General features: G+C 39.2%; 1 protein-coding gene across 1 annotated transcript in view; it reads left to right on the top strand.

Annotated features, from left to right (window-relative positions):
• The window catches only part of PCDH15 (protocadherin related 15), a 1,700,294-nt gene that overhangs the window by 750,459 nt on the left and 933,053 nt on the right, over nucleotides 1-16,782 (top strand). The window contains exon 4 of the mRNA XM_082719991.1: nucleotides 15,149-15,297. Coding sequence (XP_082576117.1) covers nucleotides 15,182-15,297 — 116 coding nt within the window. The 5' untranslated portion in view covers nucleotides 15,149-15,181. The remainder of the gene's footprint in view (nucleotides 1-15,148; nucleotides 15,298-16,782) is intronic.

Below are 16,782 nucleotides of genomic sequence, written 5' to 3'. Positions count from 1 at the left end.
AGCTTCTAATGTTGGTAAAACCAATAACAAGTTGAGAGGTCAATGTCATGTCATAAATGATGTATTTCTAGGTTTGGAAATAAATGTTGACACTTGCCACATTGCTAGTATTAACTGTAGACTCATTAGCTGTGATCATGAGGGTGCAATTGTCTCCCTTCTTCAGTGTAGCTCTACAGACAGTGTTCCTTGAAATTCTTTTCTTTTTTTTTTTTAAATATTTTATTTATTTATTTGACAGAGAGAGATCACAAGTAGGCAGAGAGGCAGGCAGAGAGAGAGAGGAGGAAGCAGGCTCCCTGCTGAGCAGAGAGCCTAATGTGGGACTCGATCCCAGAACCCTGAGATCATGACCTCAGCTGAAGGCAGCAGCTTAACCCACTGAGCCACCCAGGCGCCCTTGAAATTCTTAATTGTACTATTGTATCTGTTAAACATAATATTATAATTTAGTAGCTGACTAAGCTATCGTCCTTTTTGCTCTGTAGACTGTATTAGCACTGAGCTTCTCCCAGAGAGTTATTCACTCCCACTGTAGCTTAGTCCTCTCAATAAGAAACTGCCGGGCGTGAACGATGCAGTTAATTGACCTTTACCTCTTGAATCCTGTGCTGCATGAAATAAAGGTCCTCAGCAGATTTTTTAAAAGTTGAAAATACAATGGGTGCTGCATCAGCATGAACCTAGAATGGGCAGAGGTTAACACAGTACATGCTAGGATAGAAAAAATTGACACTTGTAGATGCAACATTGTAGCTTTAAGAAGTTCATTTTCACAAATAGGAAGGACAAAGGCAATAGTAGCATATTTTTAATGTTTCGTTCATTATTAATCAGTGAATATTGCCTATACAGACCATATTAGCCAAGGCATTTTATGCATGGATACAACAGATAGTCTATAACATTTGTTCCAATATTACACCTTAAAAATGTTAAATATTCGCTCTCCAAGAACATATAGGGGCAGGAAATTCTGTTTTGTGTTCAGATTTTTCCCAAGCTAACTTTAACTCTTTCTCCCTCCCTTCCTTCCTTCCTTTCTTCCTTCCTTCCTTCCTTCCTTCCTTCCTTCCTTCCTTCCTTCTACTGTTCCTATCCACATCTCTCTCTCCCCATCTCCCTCCCTCGCTTCCTCTCCTCCTCTCTGCTCATAGGAGTTACCTTACATAGTGTGAAGAATATGAGTTTGGGGGAATTTAAGAATCTATGTTCAGGGGTGCCTGGGTGGCTCAGTTGTTAAGTGTCTGCTTTCGGCTCAGGTCATGATCCTAGGGTCCTGGGATTGAGCTCTGCATCCCGCTCCCTGCTCAGCGGGAAGCCTGCTTCTCCCTCTCCCACTCTCCCTACTTGTATTCCCTCTCTCACTGTCTCTCTCTCATTCTGTCAAACAAATAAAATCTTTAAAAAAAAGAATAAGTTTAAGTCTCAGTAATAAAAACACTGGACATAGTTCTATTTTAGATTGATGATAGACATTGTGTTAGACATCAGATACCCATTACAGTATTTGATGTATGAGTGTTGTTAACAGTTCCATTTTATAAATGAAGAAGAAATTAAGACTGTGAGAGATTAAGTTACCTGGCCAACAAGTGGCATTTGAAGAGTCAAAGTCGTTTGGGGTGTGTGTGTGTGTGTGTGTGTGTTGTTTTGTTGTAGTTGTTGCTTGTTTTTTGTTTTGTTTTGTTTTCCCCTCACTCTAGAGTCAAAAGTTCTAACAATTTGGTCGTATAGATCATTAAAAGATTTCAGTACTGGGATGCCTGGGTGGCTCAGTTGGTTAAGCAGCTGCCTTCAGCTCAGGTCATAATCCCAGCGTCCTGGGATGGAGTCCCACATCGGGCTCCTTGCTTGGCAGGGAGCCTGCTTCTCCCTCTGCCTCTACCTGCCACTCTGTCTGCCTGTGCTCATTCTCGCTCCTCTCTCTCTCTGACAAATAAATAAATAAAATCTTTAAAAAAAATAAAAGATTTCAGTACTAATTAACAAATACTCTATTTTTCAGGATCCCAGTTTACCCACAATCAAACACTAAAGAGTCTGGTAAAGTCTTTAAGAGTCCCATGAACTGAGACTAGAGTCCATTCTGGTTAGTTGGTGCCAGAATGTACTGACTGCTAACAAATTTGTATCACCCCTGTGTATGATTCAGTCTTCTCCAGAAAAGAGAGGTCAGTAGGGTGGAAGGCTGGGGGTAGGGGGGAGAAAGAGAGAGCGAGTGAGAGAGAGACAGAGAGACAGATATGGGGGGAGAGAGATGGAGAAAGGGAGATATTGATTGACTTTACATAATTGTGGGAACTGACAAATCCAAAAACTAATAAGTCAGGTTGTAAACTCAGGGAGGAGTTGCTTGCAGGCTTGCCTCTGAAAACCACAATAAGGGTCAGCAGGTTAGAAATTCAGACAGAATGTCTCTGTTACAGACTTGAGGGGACCTGACTCTGTATTCTCAAGGCCATTAATGGTTTGGATGAGGCCACTCAAATTGTAGAGAGTAACCTGCTTTTCTCACCCTACTGATTTTAAATACTAATCCCATGTTTAAAAAAAAAAATGCAGTCATAGCAATGTCTAGAGTAATGCCTGTCCAAATAACAGGTCAGCATTGCCCTGTCAGATTGATACATAAATGAGTGATAATATTTGTAAATATCTGTATCTTACTAATGATGCAATCTTGAGACAGTTACTTATCTTTTTTGAGACCCTGTTTCTTATCAGTGACATGCAGCTAATGATACCTTGGTGTCTAAGACCCATGCACTGTGTATATATGCAGGCATATATCGTTAACATATACATATACGTATAACTTATGCATAGAGTCTGTTTCTTATTCTCCTTCTCTTGGGTGAATATAGAACTGTCCCTCATTAGCTCTGCAGTCCCAGTAATTTCTCCCTTATTAGCCTTCAGTGTTCTCACCTATAAAAGGTAGCATATGAGAGTAGAAGTCCTTGAGTTCTCATCTGGCTGGAATATGTCATCAATGTGTAGTGTCACCTTCAGTGACATTTGTTTGTATCATGATTCATAAAACCCCGAAGTGATCTCTATATTTAACTATTGACAGTAGAGATGTTGTCATCAGATGGCACTGATGATCAGAGAAACAAGGTCCTCATTTTTCTACCAGTGGGGATAGTTTCAAACTGGTCCATCCACAGTCCCTTGTCTGGTTGCCCTGGTGACCACAGTCATATGTTTGTGGGAAACGAGGTCAGTACCTAGGGAACACGATTTTTTTATATTATGCCAACCTACTGACCAGGATTAGGACTGAGTGGCTCCCAGGGTGAGATGTACTTGCACAAGAAAATGTATGAATATTAAGACAGGAAGCTAAGCATTTCATAACAGGATTAAACTCAAATGCCATTGTTTATGATTTCTAGTATTTTTATTTGGCTGGCTAAAATGTATCTCCACTATCTTTCCCTATTTGTGTATCTAAATAAAATTGGCATTTAATGCAGACATGTTACCAAAAAAATGTCAGGCAATGCCTGATTTACATCTAGCATTGATTATCTGTGCTCAGAGTTAATTCAGGTCCAAGTGGACGCCTGTGACCGATTCAGATGGGCAGTGATGGAATAGCATTGCCAAAGCTTCTCCTGGGGTTCCTCAGCCTGTTCCAAAGCAGTCTCTTCATGTTGACAGCCAAGAGGGATATCAGCTGTCTGAAAAGGTTTTTCATGAGCCCACTTTGGCATCAAGTTAGAGAATGAGGACATGAAAGAAGCTTTAGATATGTAGATGTTTCAGGAGCACTAAAAAAATCTGTAAAAATAAAACAGTTCATATTTCCTGGATTAAGAATATGTACATCTGAGGAAAAGATAGCTAAATGAACATGCAGATATCTCATCTTCAGTGTGTGCACTAGGCAACTGGTTTTGGGTTTTATTTTTCTCCAGCCAACCTAAGTCGATGGGTGGTCTTACTCATGCTGGAAGCTGTCTACAGAGGACCTCAGACTCTGTCTCTTCTCTGTGAATGGGATCTAGTGAAATCCTCTCCCCAGCTGGCCACTTAATAAACTAAATGTTTTATGGTGATAGAACCTCTGAACTCATCAAACTGCAGAGCATTTAATTACACTTTTCTTTTAAATGTGATTTGTGCCCAGAAGTGAAAACATACCCATTGGCTTGGGGAGTTCTAGCTCATTTCTTTTCTGAGTGATTGAGCTCTTGGAGATGATGCTGTATTCGTAGAATGCTAGTTTGTTTCTGCTCCAGCAATTCTGTTTCCAAAGCTGCAGTATATGCTTCAAACAAGCATTGAGAATTCAAGTTGTAAATCAACCAGATCTCCACTCAGAACAAGCTGTAAACGTACTCCCACAAGTTAGCAGACAGCTCATTTTGAAGAGCCAGTAAAATGGGGAAAAACGTTACTTTAAAAATCATCCAGTACTAATCTTTATTGATATTATGAAGATGCTGGTGTTTCTTTTGAAATGTATTTAATATTTAACTGCATGAATTATTTCAACTGTTGAAAATGTTTTTGCTGTCAGTAACCTTGTCCTTTTATTTTATGTTCCCATTAAATATCACACACAAAAAAATGAAATCTTAAGAGCATGAAAATAGTCAACATAGTTTTTGTTTGTTTGTTTGTATTTTTTTTTTAAGCTTAGGACTGAAAGAAATACATTATCTTTTATCCTAAAGTTCTATTTTCAGGAATTGAAATAGAAGTGCTTCTTTGGGTGATTATATTTATCAGAGTGTATTGATAAACACTGGGTACGTGTGCATAGTGATCACTTGCTTGTTCTAAGGATAAATTAACTTTCCCTAAGGACAGTCACCTTCTCCTAGGATACACAGATCCATTTCACATTTGCGCATCATTGTCATGATATAGTTGGTAGCTTCTCCGCTACTCCACCCTTGCCTCTTCATTTTATGACTTTGAGGAAAAGCAGACAATCTATGTGCTGGATTCCACCCTCCTCCATTATTAGAGAATATTTTCAGGTGTTTGTTGAGATATATGGCAGAACTTGCTGTTTGCTCTGAACATTTTTATTTTCTTGAGGTAATAGCATTATTATAATTCAGAAGTAAAACAGATTTCAGTGTTTCAATGTTGAGATAACAGAATTAAGTGATCTGAATAAAACTGATAAAACACTCTCCCTGCAAGCCTTTATCTATGAGGTGCCACCAGTGTTAGAACAAAGGAACCAAGAGATATTTGCAGACAAATGGGCACATTTCTCCACTTGCAGAAAGAGACAAGTCTACCTCATCCTTTGCTAGGACAGTGTACAACCAACAATAACCACAAAAGAGCCTCCAGGAGCTTCAGACACAGTAGGCATATGATGTAGAACCAATCTGGATACTTCTGAGGAGAAAGGGAGGGCTTTATTAACAAACAGAAGGAACCAGTGCTGCCTAACTAGTCCACATTGTCCTCTCTGCTCTCAACAGCTTGGAAGGCTGGTGATGAGATGCATAGACTCCATTCTGTGCCATAAAGTAAGCAAGCATTCAGTACCGGCCTTTTGAATTGAGCACAGAAATCTAATTTGGGTCGACTAAACTCCATTTCTGGCCCCACCACTTGCTAGATGCTCAGCTTTGGGCAACCTGTTATGTGTCTGTGTACTTCCAACTTCCCACTAAATAATGTGCCTGACAATAGTACCCGTTTCCTGGTATCAGGGGTAATTTCATGAGATTTTATGCTCACGGCATCTAGGACAGTGCAAAGCACCAGTGACCCAAACAACATTTACTTTTACCAGGATACTTTTCCTGGGGTATTATTATTATTATCATTATTATTATTATTGGTTACAGTTCTCTAATTAGAATTTAGAATGAGAATCTAGGATTCAGACTGACCTCATAACAAATCTATTTTCGCTTGCACCACTATTGCCTTTCCCAGTTTTGTTCGCAAGTACATTTTCTTCACTAAAATCAAGCAGAGGCTTTTTCTAAATCCTTCCAAGGCCTATCCATCATACCCGGAGTGAAATCCAAGTCTTTTTCTACAGGCTCTGTCCATAACCAGCCCTGGAAATCTGATCTCATGTGCCTCTTCCCAGCGCTCAAGCCTTTACTAAATACCCCATGTTCCTCCCGTTTTGGGGGGAACATTCTAAGCTTACAGAACTCCAAGGCCTTTGAACTCCAAGTTCTCCCAGAGAGAGTGTCTCTTATCAGGGTCATGCCATTCAGGCCTCCACGTGAATCTTTGCCTGAGAAAGGACTTCCCCAACCCGCTCCTCATCCCTCTTTGTTTATTTACCCAATTTGATTTTTCTCTGAACCATGGGCCTGTCTCCAGTACCACATGTCTGTCTGTTTTCTGTCTCTTCTGTAAGTTTCTATATGTCACATGTGGGGTAATATTCATCCCCAGAACTGCGTCTGGTACATAGGAGCCCCTGAAAATGATTATTTGTTTAAATGAGTGCCAGGGTGAATAATCAATGGAATAGCCGAGTGAATGCATGTTTAGGATAACTCATGTTTCAACAAACGGAAGAACAAGAGAAAATACATTATCACCAGCAATCCCATTAAAGACGAGATTGTTTTCTCAAGGTGCAGGCAAACACACACACAGACACATGCATGCACACACGTACGTGCACGCGCGCACACACACACCACACACACACACACACACACACACACACACACACATCTAGTTATGTAACATTGGTAAGAAGATTTGATGGAATAGTTACATTCCAACTTGAAAGCAAATTTTTTTTTTCCTGCCAGAATCTCTAAGTATAAGTGAGTAGAAGTTAAATCTCTTGCTAAAGGTCAGAATGTAAGTCAAGTGCAATAAAATCTATGGAACTCATAAGGTGACTTGTAATGAACTTATAAGCCTGGCTGTACAGATTATCAAGATCCTAAATTCTTGTTCTGGATCTGCTTTTACTTGTTTTTAGCGCCCCTGGGAAGTCTTTTTCCTCTTTCTCCAAGGATTATCAACAGCACAGTCCTATGATCGGATTTTATGATATTCCCCATGCTCCATTAATAGGTAGCGGGGTCCATGCCAAGATATTTTAATGCTTCTAATGTACTAAATATTTTACTGAGAACTATATCTAAAACCCATGCTTCCCTGAACACTAGTTGATATTCAGTCCAAAACATGAGTGCTTAGGGTAATTGATCACATAATCCACAGCGTTTATGAAATATCCAGAACAAAAGAAAATTTAGTTTTCCAAATAAGCTATTCAGTTTTACAAATGTATGTGTGTGTGTGTGTGTGTGTGTGTGTGTATTCTTAAACAGCAGCTGATCGGGGGGAGTGTGATTGAATCAGCAGAAAGCTTCTTCTATCACCTAGAGCAGAGCTGTTGGAGCTCCAATCCCTCCTCACCCATACTGAAAATCTGCTTTGCACCTACATTGTTAAGCATCATGTTCAGAGAACTCAGAACATGGTAGATACAATAAATATCTGTTGTCTTTGCCAACTAAATGAGAGTGGTGATTAGCTCTATAATAATTTTAAAGGTTTCAGTAAGCTCAGCAGGCAACTTAATAAGATGCTGTTGCTTTCTGCCAGGTCTTCCATAGTGAAAATCAGGACTCTGCTCCCAATGGAGAGAAGGGGAGGGAAGTGGATTTGATTTAAATGGCTCTGTACTGAAAATTGCTTTTTCTTTCACTGTCTATCTTGCAGACTTCAGGAAAAAAAAATAATTAACACTAAAAAGTACAATATTGTAAATTTAACAGAATGAAGACATTTTGAAAGCAAGACTCAGGAGGCTAATACGTGATTTTTAATGGGTCATGTTCGAGTCACTGGTTTCAACATTGCCCAGTTTGGGATTAGTGGATGTTGCCATCTGGTGTTTGTTTGACAGTTTATGAAAAAGGAAGCATTCACTCCAGTGTTTCTTGAACAAACATTTGAAAACCATTATAAATATTTGTATTCTTCTTCGTACCCTCAAGAGAGACTGTAGCACTTTGATACAGAATAGCTGTTCCTTCAGAAAGCACTTGAGCAATGACAATGACATTGCTTATACCAAAATCACTCTCGGGCTACACAGCTGCCATCAGCCAGAGGTGAGCTGCTGGTCTGGCCATCTGCTACCATAAGCCATGTCCTGGCTTTCATTCCCAACGACACAGGTATTCCTGTATGTGTACTTGGAACCTGGCTCCTGGCATGCTCACAAGTCCAATTTGAGTCTTCTTCTTTTTTTCAGTAGGAAAGGTAAATAGCTTTCATCTCAAGAGACTCCTAGTGACTGCTCATGTTTCTATAGAGTGCTGTGTCTAAAATCCTGAGTGGGCTTCCAAATTCAGTAGAAAAGAATGTTAGTGTTAATTACATTTTCTAGGGAGCGGATATGCTCATATACTTCCTTTGTATTTGCCTTCCCTTGTATAGATTATCCTATCTTTTTTTTTTTAAGATCTTATTTATTTGACACACACACACAGAGAGAGAGAGAGAGAGAGAGAGAGAGAGTACAAGCAGGGGGAGTAACAGAGGGAGAAGGGGAAACAGGCTTCCCACTAAGCAGGGAGCCCAATGTGCGGCTTGATCCCAGGACCCCAGGATCATGACCTGAGCCAAAGGCAGATGTGTAATCGACTTGGCCACCTAGGTACCTGTAGATTATCCTATCTTTTATTATTTAGCAGACAGGGAAAATGAGGACTTTTTAGCACCTCACTCATATTTTTAATGTGGGTTTTTAAAAACACGTGTCTTGAAATCTTTAATTTTTTTTTTCTCTACAATGTACTTTCTTAGATTTTCAATTTATTTAGAGGGAATGTTGCTTTACTGAGTGTAAAATGTAGACCGTTACAATGATTTATGTCCATTTACCATCCACTGCATTCACTATCTTTTGATTTCAGAAGGATTTCATCTGTATACATTAAAATATCCTATAAGATATTCATATAGGTTCTTGGGGGGATTTTATTTGTTAGAGAGAGAAAGGATACACACAAGCAAGGGAGAGTGGAGAGGAAGAAGCAGACTTTTTTTTCACTGAGTGGGAAGTCTGACACAGGGCTTGATCCCAGGACCCCGAGTTCATGACCTGAGCTGAAGACAGACACTTAACCAGTTGAGCCACCCAGGTGCCCCAGGTTTTGTTTTAAATGTGACCTAAGCCTTAAAATGTACTTGGAAGAAAAATAGTCCTTTATATTTACCTGGATGTTTGCAATTTTGGTGCTCTTCATTATTCCCTGAAGATCAGAGTCTCTATATGACTTTCATTTCCCTTCTGTCCAAATAATTGCCATTAACATTTTTTTGGATATAATATTCTATAGTCAACAAATTCTATTCATTTTCTTTTATCTAAAGACATCATTATTTTTTTTTTCTTTTTACTTCAGTTATGTTTATATTGTTTCTGACTTTTTTTTTTTTTTTTTTTTAATGTAGACTCCATGCTCAGTATGGAGCCCAACATAGGGCTTCAACTCATGACCCTGAGGTCAAGACCTGAGCTGAGTTCAAGAGTTGGATACCTACCTGACTGAGCCCACCAGGAACCACTATTATTTCTGACTTCTTAAACTTTTCCTAATGTAAGAACTGGTGTTAAAGAACAACTTGTTGAAGAAAAGTATTATTTCTACAAGCATGGGAGAATCAGGGCAGATGGAGTTGGAGGTAACAGAAAAACATAAAGATAAAAAATAAAATACAGGGGCGCCTCGGTGGCTCAGGGGGTTAAGCCTCTGCCTTTGGCTCAGGTTGTGATCTCAGGATCCTGGGATCGAGCCCCGCTTCGGACTCTCTGCTTGACAGGGAACCTGTTTTCCCCTCTCTCTCTGTCTGCCCCTCTGTGTACTTGTGATCTCTCTCTCTCTCTGTCAAATAAATAAATAAGAAATCTTTTAAAAAAATAAAATAAAATACAAAAACCCCACAAAACTACAATTAAAGTCAACATAGTCCTTGCTCATCATTCTAAAGTTTGTTAAATTTGCTTCTGATCTTTGAGGTTTGATAGATGGCTTTTTCCTCTTGCTTAATGACTATTTGGATAGTCCATCAATTTTAATATCCTTTACTTTGGTTTTCTTTACCAAGGGAATTATTTTATTTCGGGGGGGGGGGCGTGATTCTTTCTTTCATTTAGGATACCTGGCCCTTCACTAGAGGCTTTTCTCTTCCCATCCAGCTTGTCTGTCTTCTCTCAGCTTTAATTTTTACCTGTGAAACAAAGTGTGAATGAGGTCATGCACGCTCATGTCCTGTTCCTGATTATAATCATGCCGTTCTTGGTCACTCATTGCAGTCTTTTTTCTTTTTCAATTTTTTATTTTTTATAAACATATATTTTTATCCCCAGGGATACAGGTCTGTGAATCGCCAGGTTTACACACTTCACAGCACTCACCATAGCACATACCCTCCCCAATGTCCATAATCCCACCCCCTTCTCCCAAACCCCCTCCCCCCAGCAACCCTTAGTTTGTTTTGTGAGATTAAGAGTCACTTATGGTTTGTCATTGCAGTCTTTGTTTTAAAGTCTAGTTTGTCCAATGTAAGTATCCATACTCCGGCTTTCTTCTGGTGACTATTAGCATAATAAGTAGTTGTCCATCCCCTCACTTTCAATTCGCAGGTGTCTTTAGGTCTAAAATGAGTCTCTTGTAGCAGGATATAGAGAGGTCATTTTTTTTTTTTTAAACCCTTTCTCTCACCCTGTGTCTTTTGAATGGAGCATTTAGTCCATTTACATTCAGAGTGATAATTAATAGATATGTATTTAGTGCCATTTTATTACTTGCTTTGTCTAATAGCTAAATTGTATGATACAGTTGAAAATTTTGACTCAATGTTTACTTGAATGTTTTACACCAACAGAGTAATTTTGTTTTTAAGTATAAACCAAAGTCAGATTTACAACTTCCTTTGTCTCATATTCTCTCTCTCTCTATATATATATATATACACACACACACATACATACATACACACACATATACATATATAAAAGATTGTCATCGTGCTTCAGTGGATCTATAAATTATTTCTTTTGGGTGGGCTGATCTTATTTCAAATTTTCTTATTTCAGTTGTGTCTTGCCCTTTTATATTCTTCTCACACGTCTACCATTGTAAGTCTATGTTGAACATAATTAATTTTGATGTGATCAACCATACTTTTATTAAGCTATCTTATGTCAAGAAGAATTTCTACAAAGCAATCTAAGGCTGATAGAAAGTTCCCAGATATTGGACCTGCAGATTGATTGATTAGCTTATTCCATCAACAAACATTAATTGAGTCTATAATGAGCCTGGCCCTTTGCTAGGTTCCTGTGATACAAATATAAAAAGATAATTTCCCTGCAACGTAAGGAGTAAAGATCTTAAACAATAATATAAAGAATACAGAAAGAAGTACTAACTCTATCTGAAAGCATCAGACAGTATTTTGCTGGAGAGGGATACTCTTCATGGTAAGAATTTTTATTTAAAAGCTGTGAGTGCCCTAAGAAATTGTCATCTGCTGCCATGATGGGTTTACATATTCAATAAATCATTCAAAATTAGAGGCTGCAACAACAGTCTGTATACTTAGCAAATCTATTACAGAGAATATGATGCTTCCTGATACTATATATGTTTTGTGCAATGTGTACCGACTCCATAATATCACTGATCAATTCCATATTGTAACATGCAAAAAGGAACATATTGGTGATGTCAGTGAATGTATCAGTAATATTTGCTGATTAGTCAAGGTGGCTGGGATTAGGATCTTACCGGACATGAAGAACACTTACATTGTTTAAATAGGGTATTTTTAATTAAGAAATTAAAACATAACCTTTTCATATTTTAGGGGAAAACATGGTGATACTTCCACGCCTATATTCTGTCTCTGTACATTTTCTCTGTAGTGTGGGGTTCAGTGAAGAGGTACTGTTCATTTATTTCCCATGAAGACTTGTTTCATTTCCCATGGGTTGCTGGCATCCTCTTGATCGTGTCCACAAGGTCACGACCCTCTCACCTTCTGTACCTTTGTTTTCCCATCTTTCTCTGTTCTCGGAACTGTCCATTAGAACACCTGCTAAGAAGCTAGCAGAAGCCTTTAGGGCCTTGTTATTTAGCACAGAAATCACAGTAATGGGTGGAGAGAGGCTCATGGAGTACTGGTGAGACCTCCTTGCTCTTTCTTCAAGGTTGTAGGTGGGAAAAGGCCCCAGTTAATCCTACCAGACACCTTGCAGCCTGTCAGCTGTTTTCCACAGTTGTTTCTGGGTTTTGTTTCTTTGCTTTTTTTTTTTTTTTTTTTTTTTTTTTTGGTCTGTTTTTCTCCTCTGAGGGACCTTGAAAAATGACGGTTGATGGGTTCCGTTATCAAAGGAACAAGACTGATACAAATTGAAAGTTAGGTAAAGCTTTATTTTTATGCCAGGCATCAGAAACCAGACTGACCGGTCAGGGCCGCCTCCGAAGAGGGCAACCCCATCCCGATCTCACAGGCTGCTTTTATAGAGCATAACCGCAGAAGCCATACCTCAAGGTACATGGCTTCTATAGTTAGGGCGTTTACTCCCAGAATCGACACCCAGAACCGATACCAGGAACTGCTGGGGCATTTAGAACTGCTGGGGCGTTTATTCACGGAATGAAGTCCGTAGATGTAAACAACAATATGGCTACTAGGCAATATGGAGTCGCTCTGGCTAAGCAGGCTCTAATAAACAGGTTTTAACATTAAATTGGCCCTAACATTGGTAACTTTGGGTCAAGCAAGGACTTTTACTTCTGGTTTCTTGCTCGTTCTGTTAATTACAGTTTAGTGTCCCCTACAACAGTGGGCCTCAGTATGTGCATCCAAGTCCTGTGATACATACATGTCCATACATTTAAGTCCTGTGACAACACTTGGGGATCCATTAACAAGTGAGAAATGTTTATAGGGACTAAGAGAACTGAAAAAATCAGATAGTACTCTCAAGTTTTATGACAGCACCCCTGCGGAAATTCTTCCACATGCATTCAGATAGAAGATGTAAGACTTTCCTTGGAAACCCCAGAGCCATAAAGATGTAATCCTAATACACTTTGACAGTGGGAGTGTGGCAGGATCTGATGGTATGCTTGGCAAGTTGTAGACTTATAAGAATTGAAACTAAATTCTTTTTGCCTTTTCTGTTACAACCCTGGGAATGCAGGGAAGAGAAATTGCATAGATGATTTGAGAAAATCCTACAAAAATATAATCAGGTATCATTTCTTAGGTTGTATGTAGCTTTTCAAATACACTTATCTTTTTAATCATTTTTCCTGAGGCAGTTTCTTTTTTTCTAATAAGGCTTTTTATTTACTTATTTATTTGAGAGAGAGAGAGAGAGAGACAGAGAGAGCAAACAGGGGGACGGACAGAGGGAGAGGGAGACAGAGAAGCAGACTCCCCGCTGAGCAGGGAACGCAATGCGGGACTCGATCCCAGGACTCTGAGATCATGACCTGAGCCCAAGGGAGATGCTCAACCAACTGAACCACCAGGTGCTCTGAGACAAACAGCTTCTGTTAGGTTTTTCTAATTTCAAAATTATGTGCAGAAATGAGCTTCCATTGAACAGACCAAGGCCAGATAGCACAGTTTGGTATAAGATTTGTTATCTTGTGGCTTATTTTTCACTGACAAGATAGATTATTACAACAGGATAGTATAACCATTAATAGCTCTGGTTTTAAGATCAGGAAAAAAAAATCTGGATTCAATTTTGATGTCTCCTACATGTGATTACTCAGCCCCCTCTGCATTTCATTTAATTTAGCATGAATAGAAATAATATAAAAGGAACATACTTCACACAGTTGTTGGAAGTAGGTGTGAAACTGCCATGAAGTGCTTAGAGCAGAGCTGGGTTGATACCTGCGTTTGTTGCTTTCCACGGTAGCCAAGCAGAGACGCGGAGTCTGTGTCCTCAGTGATAAAATGCACGTGGTGATCTCATCCCTCCCGAGGCAGGTTGACCACAACCACACAGTCACCTAAGGGGGAGACTCAGAGCATCTCACTCTCATGCAGTGACATGCTGAACCATGCTGGGCTCTGAAGCAAAATGAAAATGTATACTTACAGGTGTGTGTGTGTGTGTGTGGTGTGTGTGTACGCATGTGCTTATATCTGCTGGTGTTTGTTTGTTTGTTTGTTTTCCCCAAACATTGCATTTAGATATTATTATTTGTCTTGATAAGTGAGTTTTGGGGGGCTCTCAAACATGTACAGGGTAAGTGCCTCACTCACTAGCCCTGATCTCATAGGCCCTTCCCAGGACTGCAGCAAACTGCAGGGAATATTTAAGATCAATCATCATGCAAAAACCAAACCAAACCAAAGAGAAAAAAACAACCCACACCAAAACAAAACAAACACTACCTTAAATTCCAAATCCTACTGCTCCTGCAAAGTAGAAACTTGATAGAGAATTTATTGAATTTGATAAGAATACTCAAAATTTATAGTAGTGCAGCAAAGGGAATGTCTGAGGTATCAATAACAACAAGAAGATAAATCACAGTAACTAGAAGACTGAATTATCTTTCAATTATCACTGGAGGTATCAGTGTAACAAAATTGCTGTCATACAAGAAACAATCAAGGATGATGAGTCCAAAACATGTAAGAAAAAAATAAGTACTAGCAATTTCTATCATGCGTGCTCATTTATTTTGAAAAAAAAAATCTGTATATTGTGATGCTAGTGGCATAGGCCAACTATTAAAAAATATAATTAGTCATGATTTATTTTCTCATGTCAAATAAATGTTCTCTTTTGCTTTTAATTTTACATTTTTTTAAAAGAAAGTCAGAATTTTTTTTAAAGAAAGTCAGAAAATTTTTTTAAAAGAAAGTCAGAAATTTGTCTAAGTTTTAGGCCTTATGAAAAGGGCACTGTCACTGTCCCTACCAGTGGAGGGAGAAAGAAACTTAAGCAGACTCCATGCTCAGCTTGGAGCCTGATGTGGGGCTCAATCCCATGACTCTAAGACTATGAACTGAGCTAAAACCAAAGGTCAGAGGATCAACCAACCGTGTCACTGAGGTACCCCTTGAAAACATAAAATTGAAGGAACAAAGAAGGACCAGTTGTGATCTGTGTGATCTCTTTCTACTTTAGAACAATTTTTGCAACAGAAAGAACCAGAAAAGCATGAAGGAATTACATTCTTGCATCCAAGAAGACCGAGGGAGGGCATTGATGAGCGGTAAAGTGGGCATCAAGAGGGACGTGGAGTACTGTCAGAAACAGAACGTCTCTTCATATCAGTGAGTGGATCACTATGTAGAGCATGGTGATGGCAGAAGGAGAGCGTAGAGGGGGCAGAGGTGCATGTTCAGGGTCCCATCTACCTTGGGTTCTCTAAACCTTTCATAGCATCAGAAGGAACTTGAGTAAATTCCTCCTGCCCTGCTAAGATGACGTTCCTGCCACTGTTGGAGTGATTTCTGTAGGGAAAATAGCAAACTTTTCACATATTTGGCACACATATAGCCCTTGAGATTAATTTCTTGGTTATCAATTGGATTTTTTTTTTTTTTTGAAAACTGGTGATGAGAGCAATTGATACTACATCAAATGTAGTGCAGCCATAAAAAATGCAGTCTTGCTATTTGCATCAGCTGTGGATGGAACTAGAAGGTATTATGCTAAGTGAAATAAGTCAATCAGAGAAAGATGATTGTATGATCTCACTGATATGAGGAATTTGAGAAACAAGACAAAGGATCATAGGAGAAGGGAGAGAAAAAAGAAATAAGATGAAGCCAGAGAAGGAGACAAACCATAAGAGACTCTTAATTTCAGGAAACAAACTGAGGGTTGGCTGGAGGGGAGGGGAGTGAGACGGTTGGGGTGGCTGGGGGATGGACATTGGGGAGGGTCTGTGCTATGGTTAGTGCTGTGAATTGTGTAAGACTTATGAATCACAGACCTGTAGCCCTGAAACAAATAATACATTATATGTTAATTAAAAAAAATTAAATCATCTGCGAAGAGTGATAATTTGACTTCTTCTTTGCCGATTTGGATGCCTTTAATTTCCTTTTGTTGTCTGATTGCTGAGGCTAGGACCTCTAGTACTATGTTGAATAGCAGTGGTGATAATGGACATCCCTGCCGTGTTCCTGACCTTAGTGGAAAAGCTTTCAGTTTTTCTCCATTGAGAATGATATTTGCAGTGGGTTTTTCATAGATGGCTTTGATGATATTGAGGTATGTGCCCTCTATCCCTACATTTTGAAGAGTTTTGATCAGGAAGGGATGCTGTACTTTGTCAAATGCTTTTTCAGCATCTATTGAGAGTATCATATGGTTCTTGTTCTATCTTTTATTGATGTGTTGTATCACATTGACTGATTTGCGGATGTTGAACCAACCTTGCAGCCCTGGAATAAATCCCACTTGGTCGTGGTGAATAATCTTTTTAATGTACTGTTGAATCCTATTGACTAGTATTTTGTTGAGTATTTTCGCATCTGTGTTCATCAAGGATATCGGTCTATAGCTCTCTTTTTTGGTGGGATCCTTGTCTGGTTTTGGGATCAAGGTGATGCTGGCCTCATAAAATGAGTTTGGAAGTTTTCCTTCCATTTCTATATTTTGGAACAGTTTCAGGAGAATAGGAATTAGTTCTTCTTTAAATGTTTGGTAGAATTCCCCCGGGAAGCCGTCTGGCCCTGGGCTTTTGTTTGTTTGGAGATTTTTAATGACTGTTTCAATCTCCTTACTGGTTATGGGTCTGTTCAGGCTTT

This window comes from Mustela nivalis (assembly GCF_964662115.1).
Source record: "Mustela nivalis genome assembly, chromosome: 2".
Classification (NCBI taxonomy): Eukaryota; Metazoa; Chordata; class Mammalia; order Carnivora; family Mustelidae; genus Mustela; species Mustela nivalis.
This window is presented reverse-complemented; position numbering and strand designations above follow the sequence as displayed.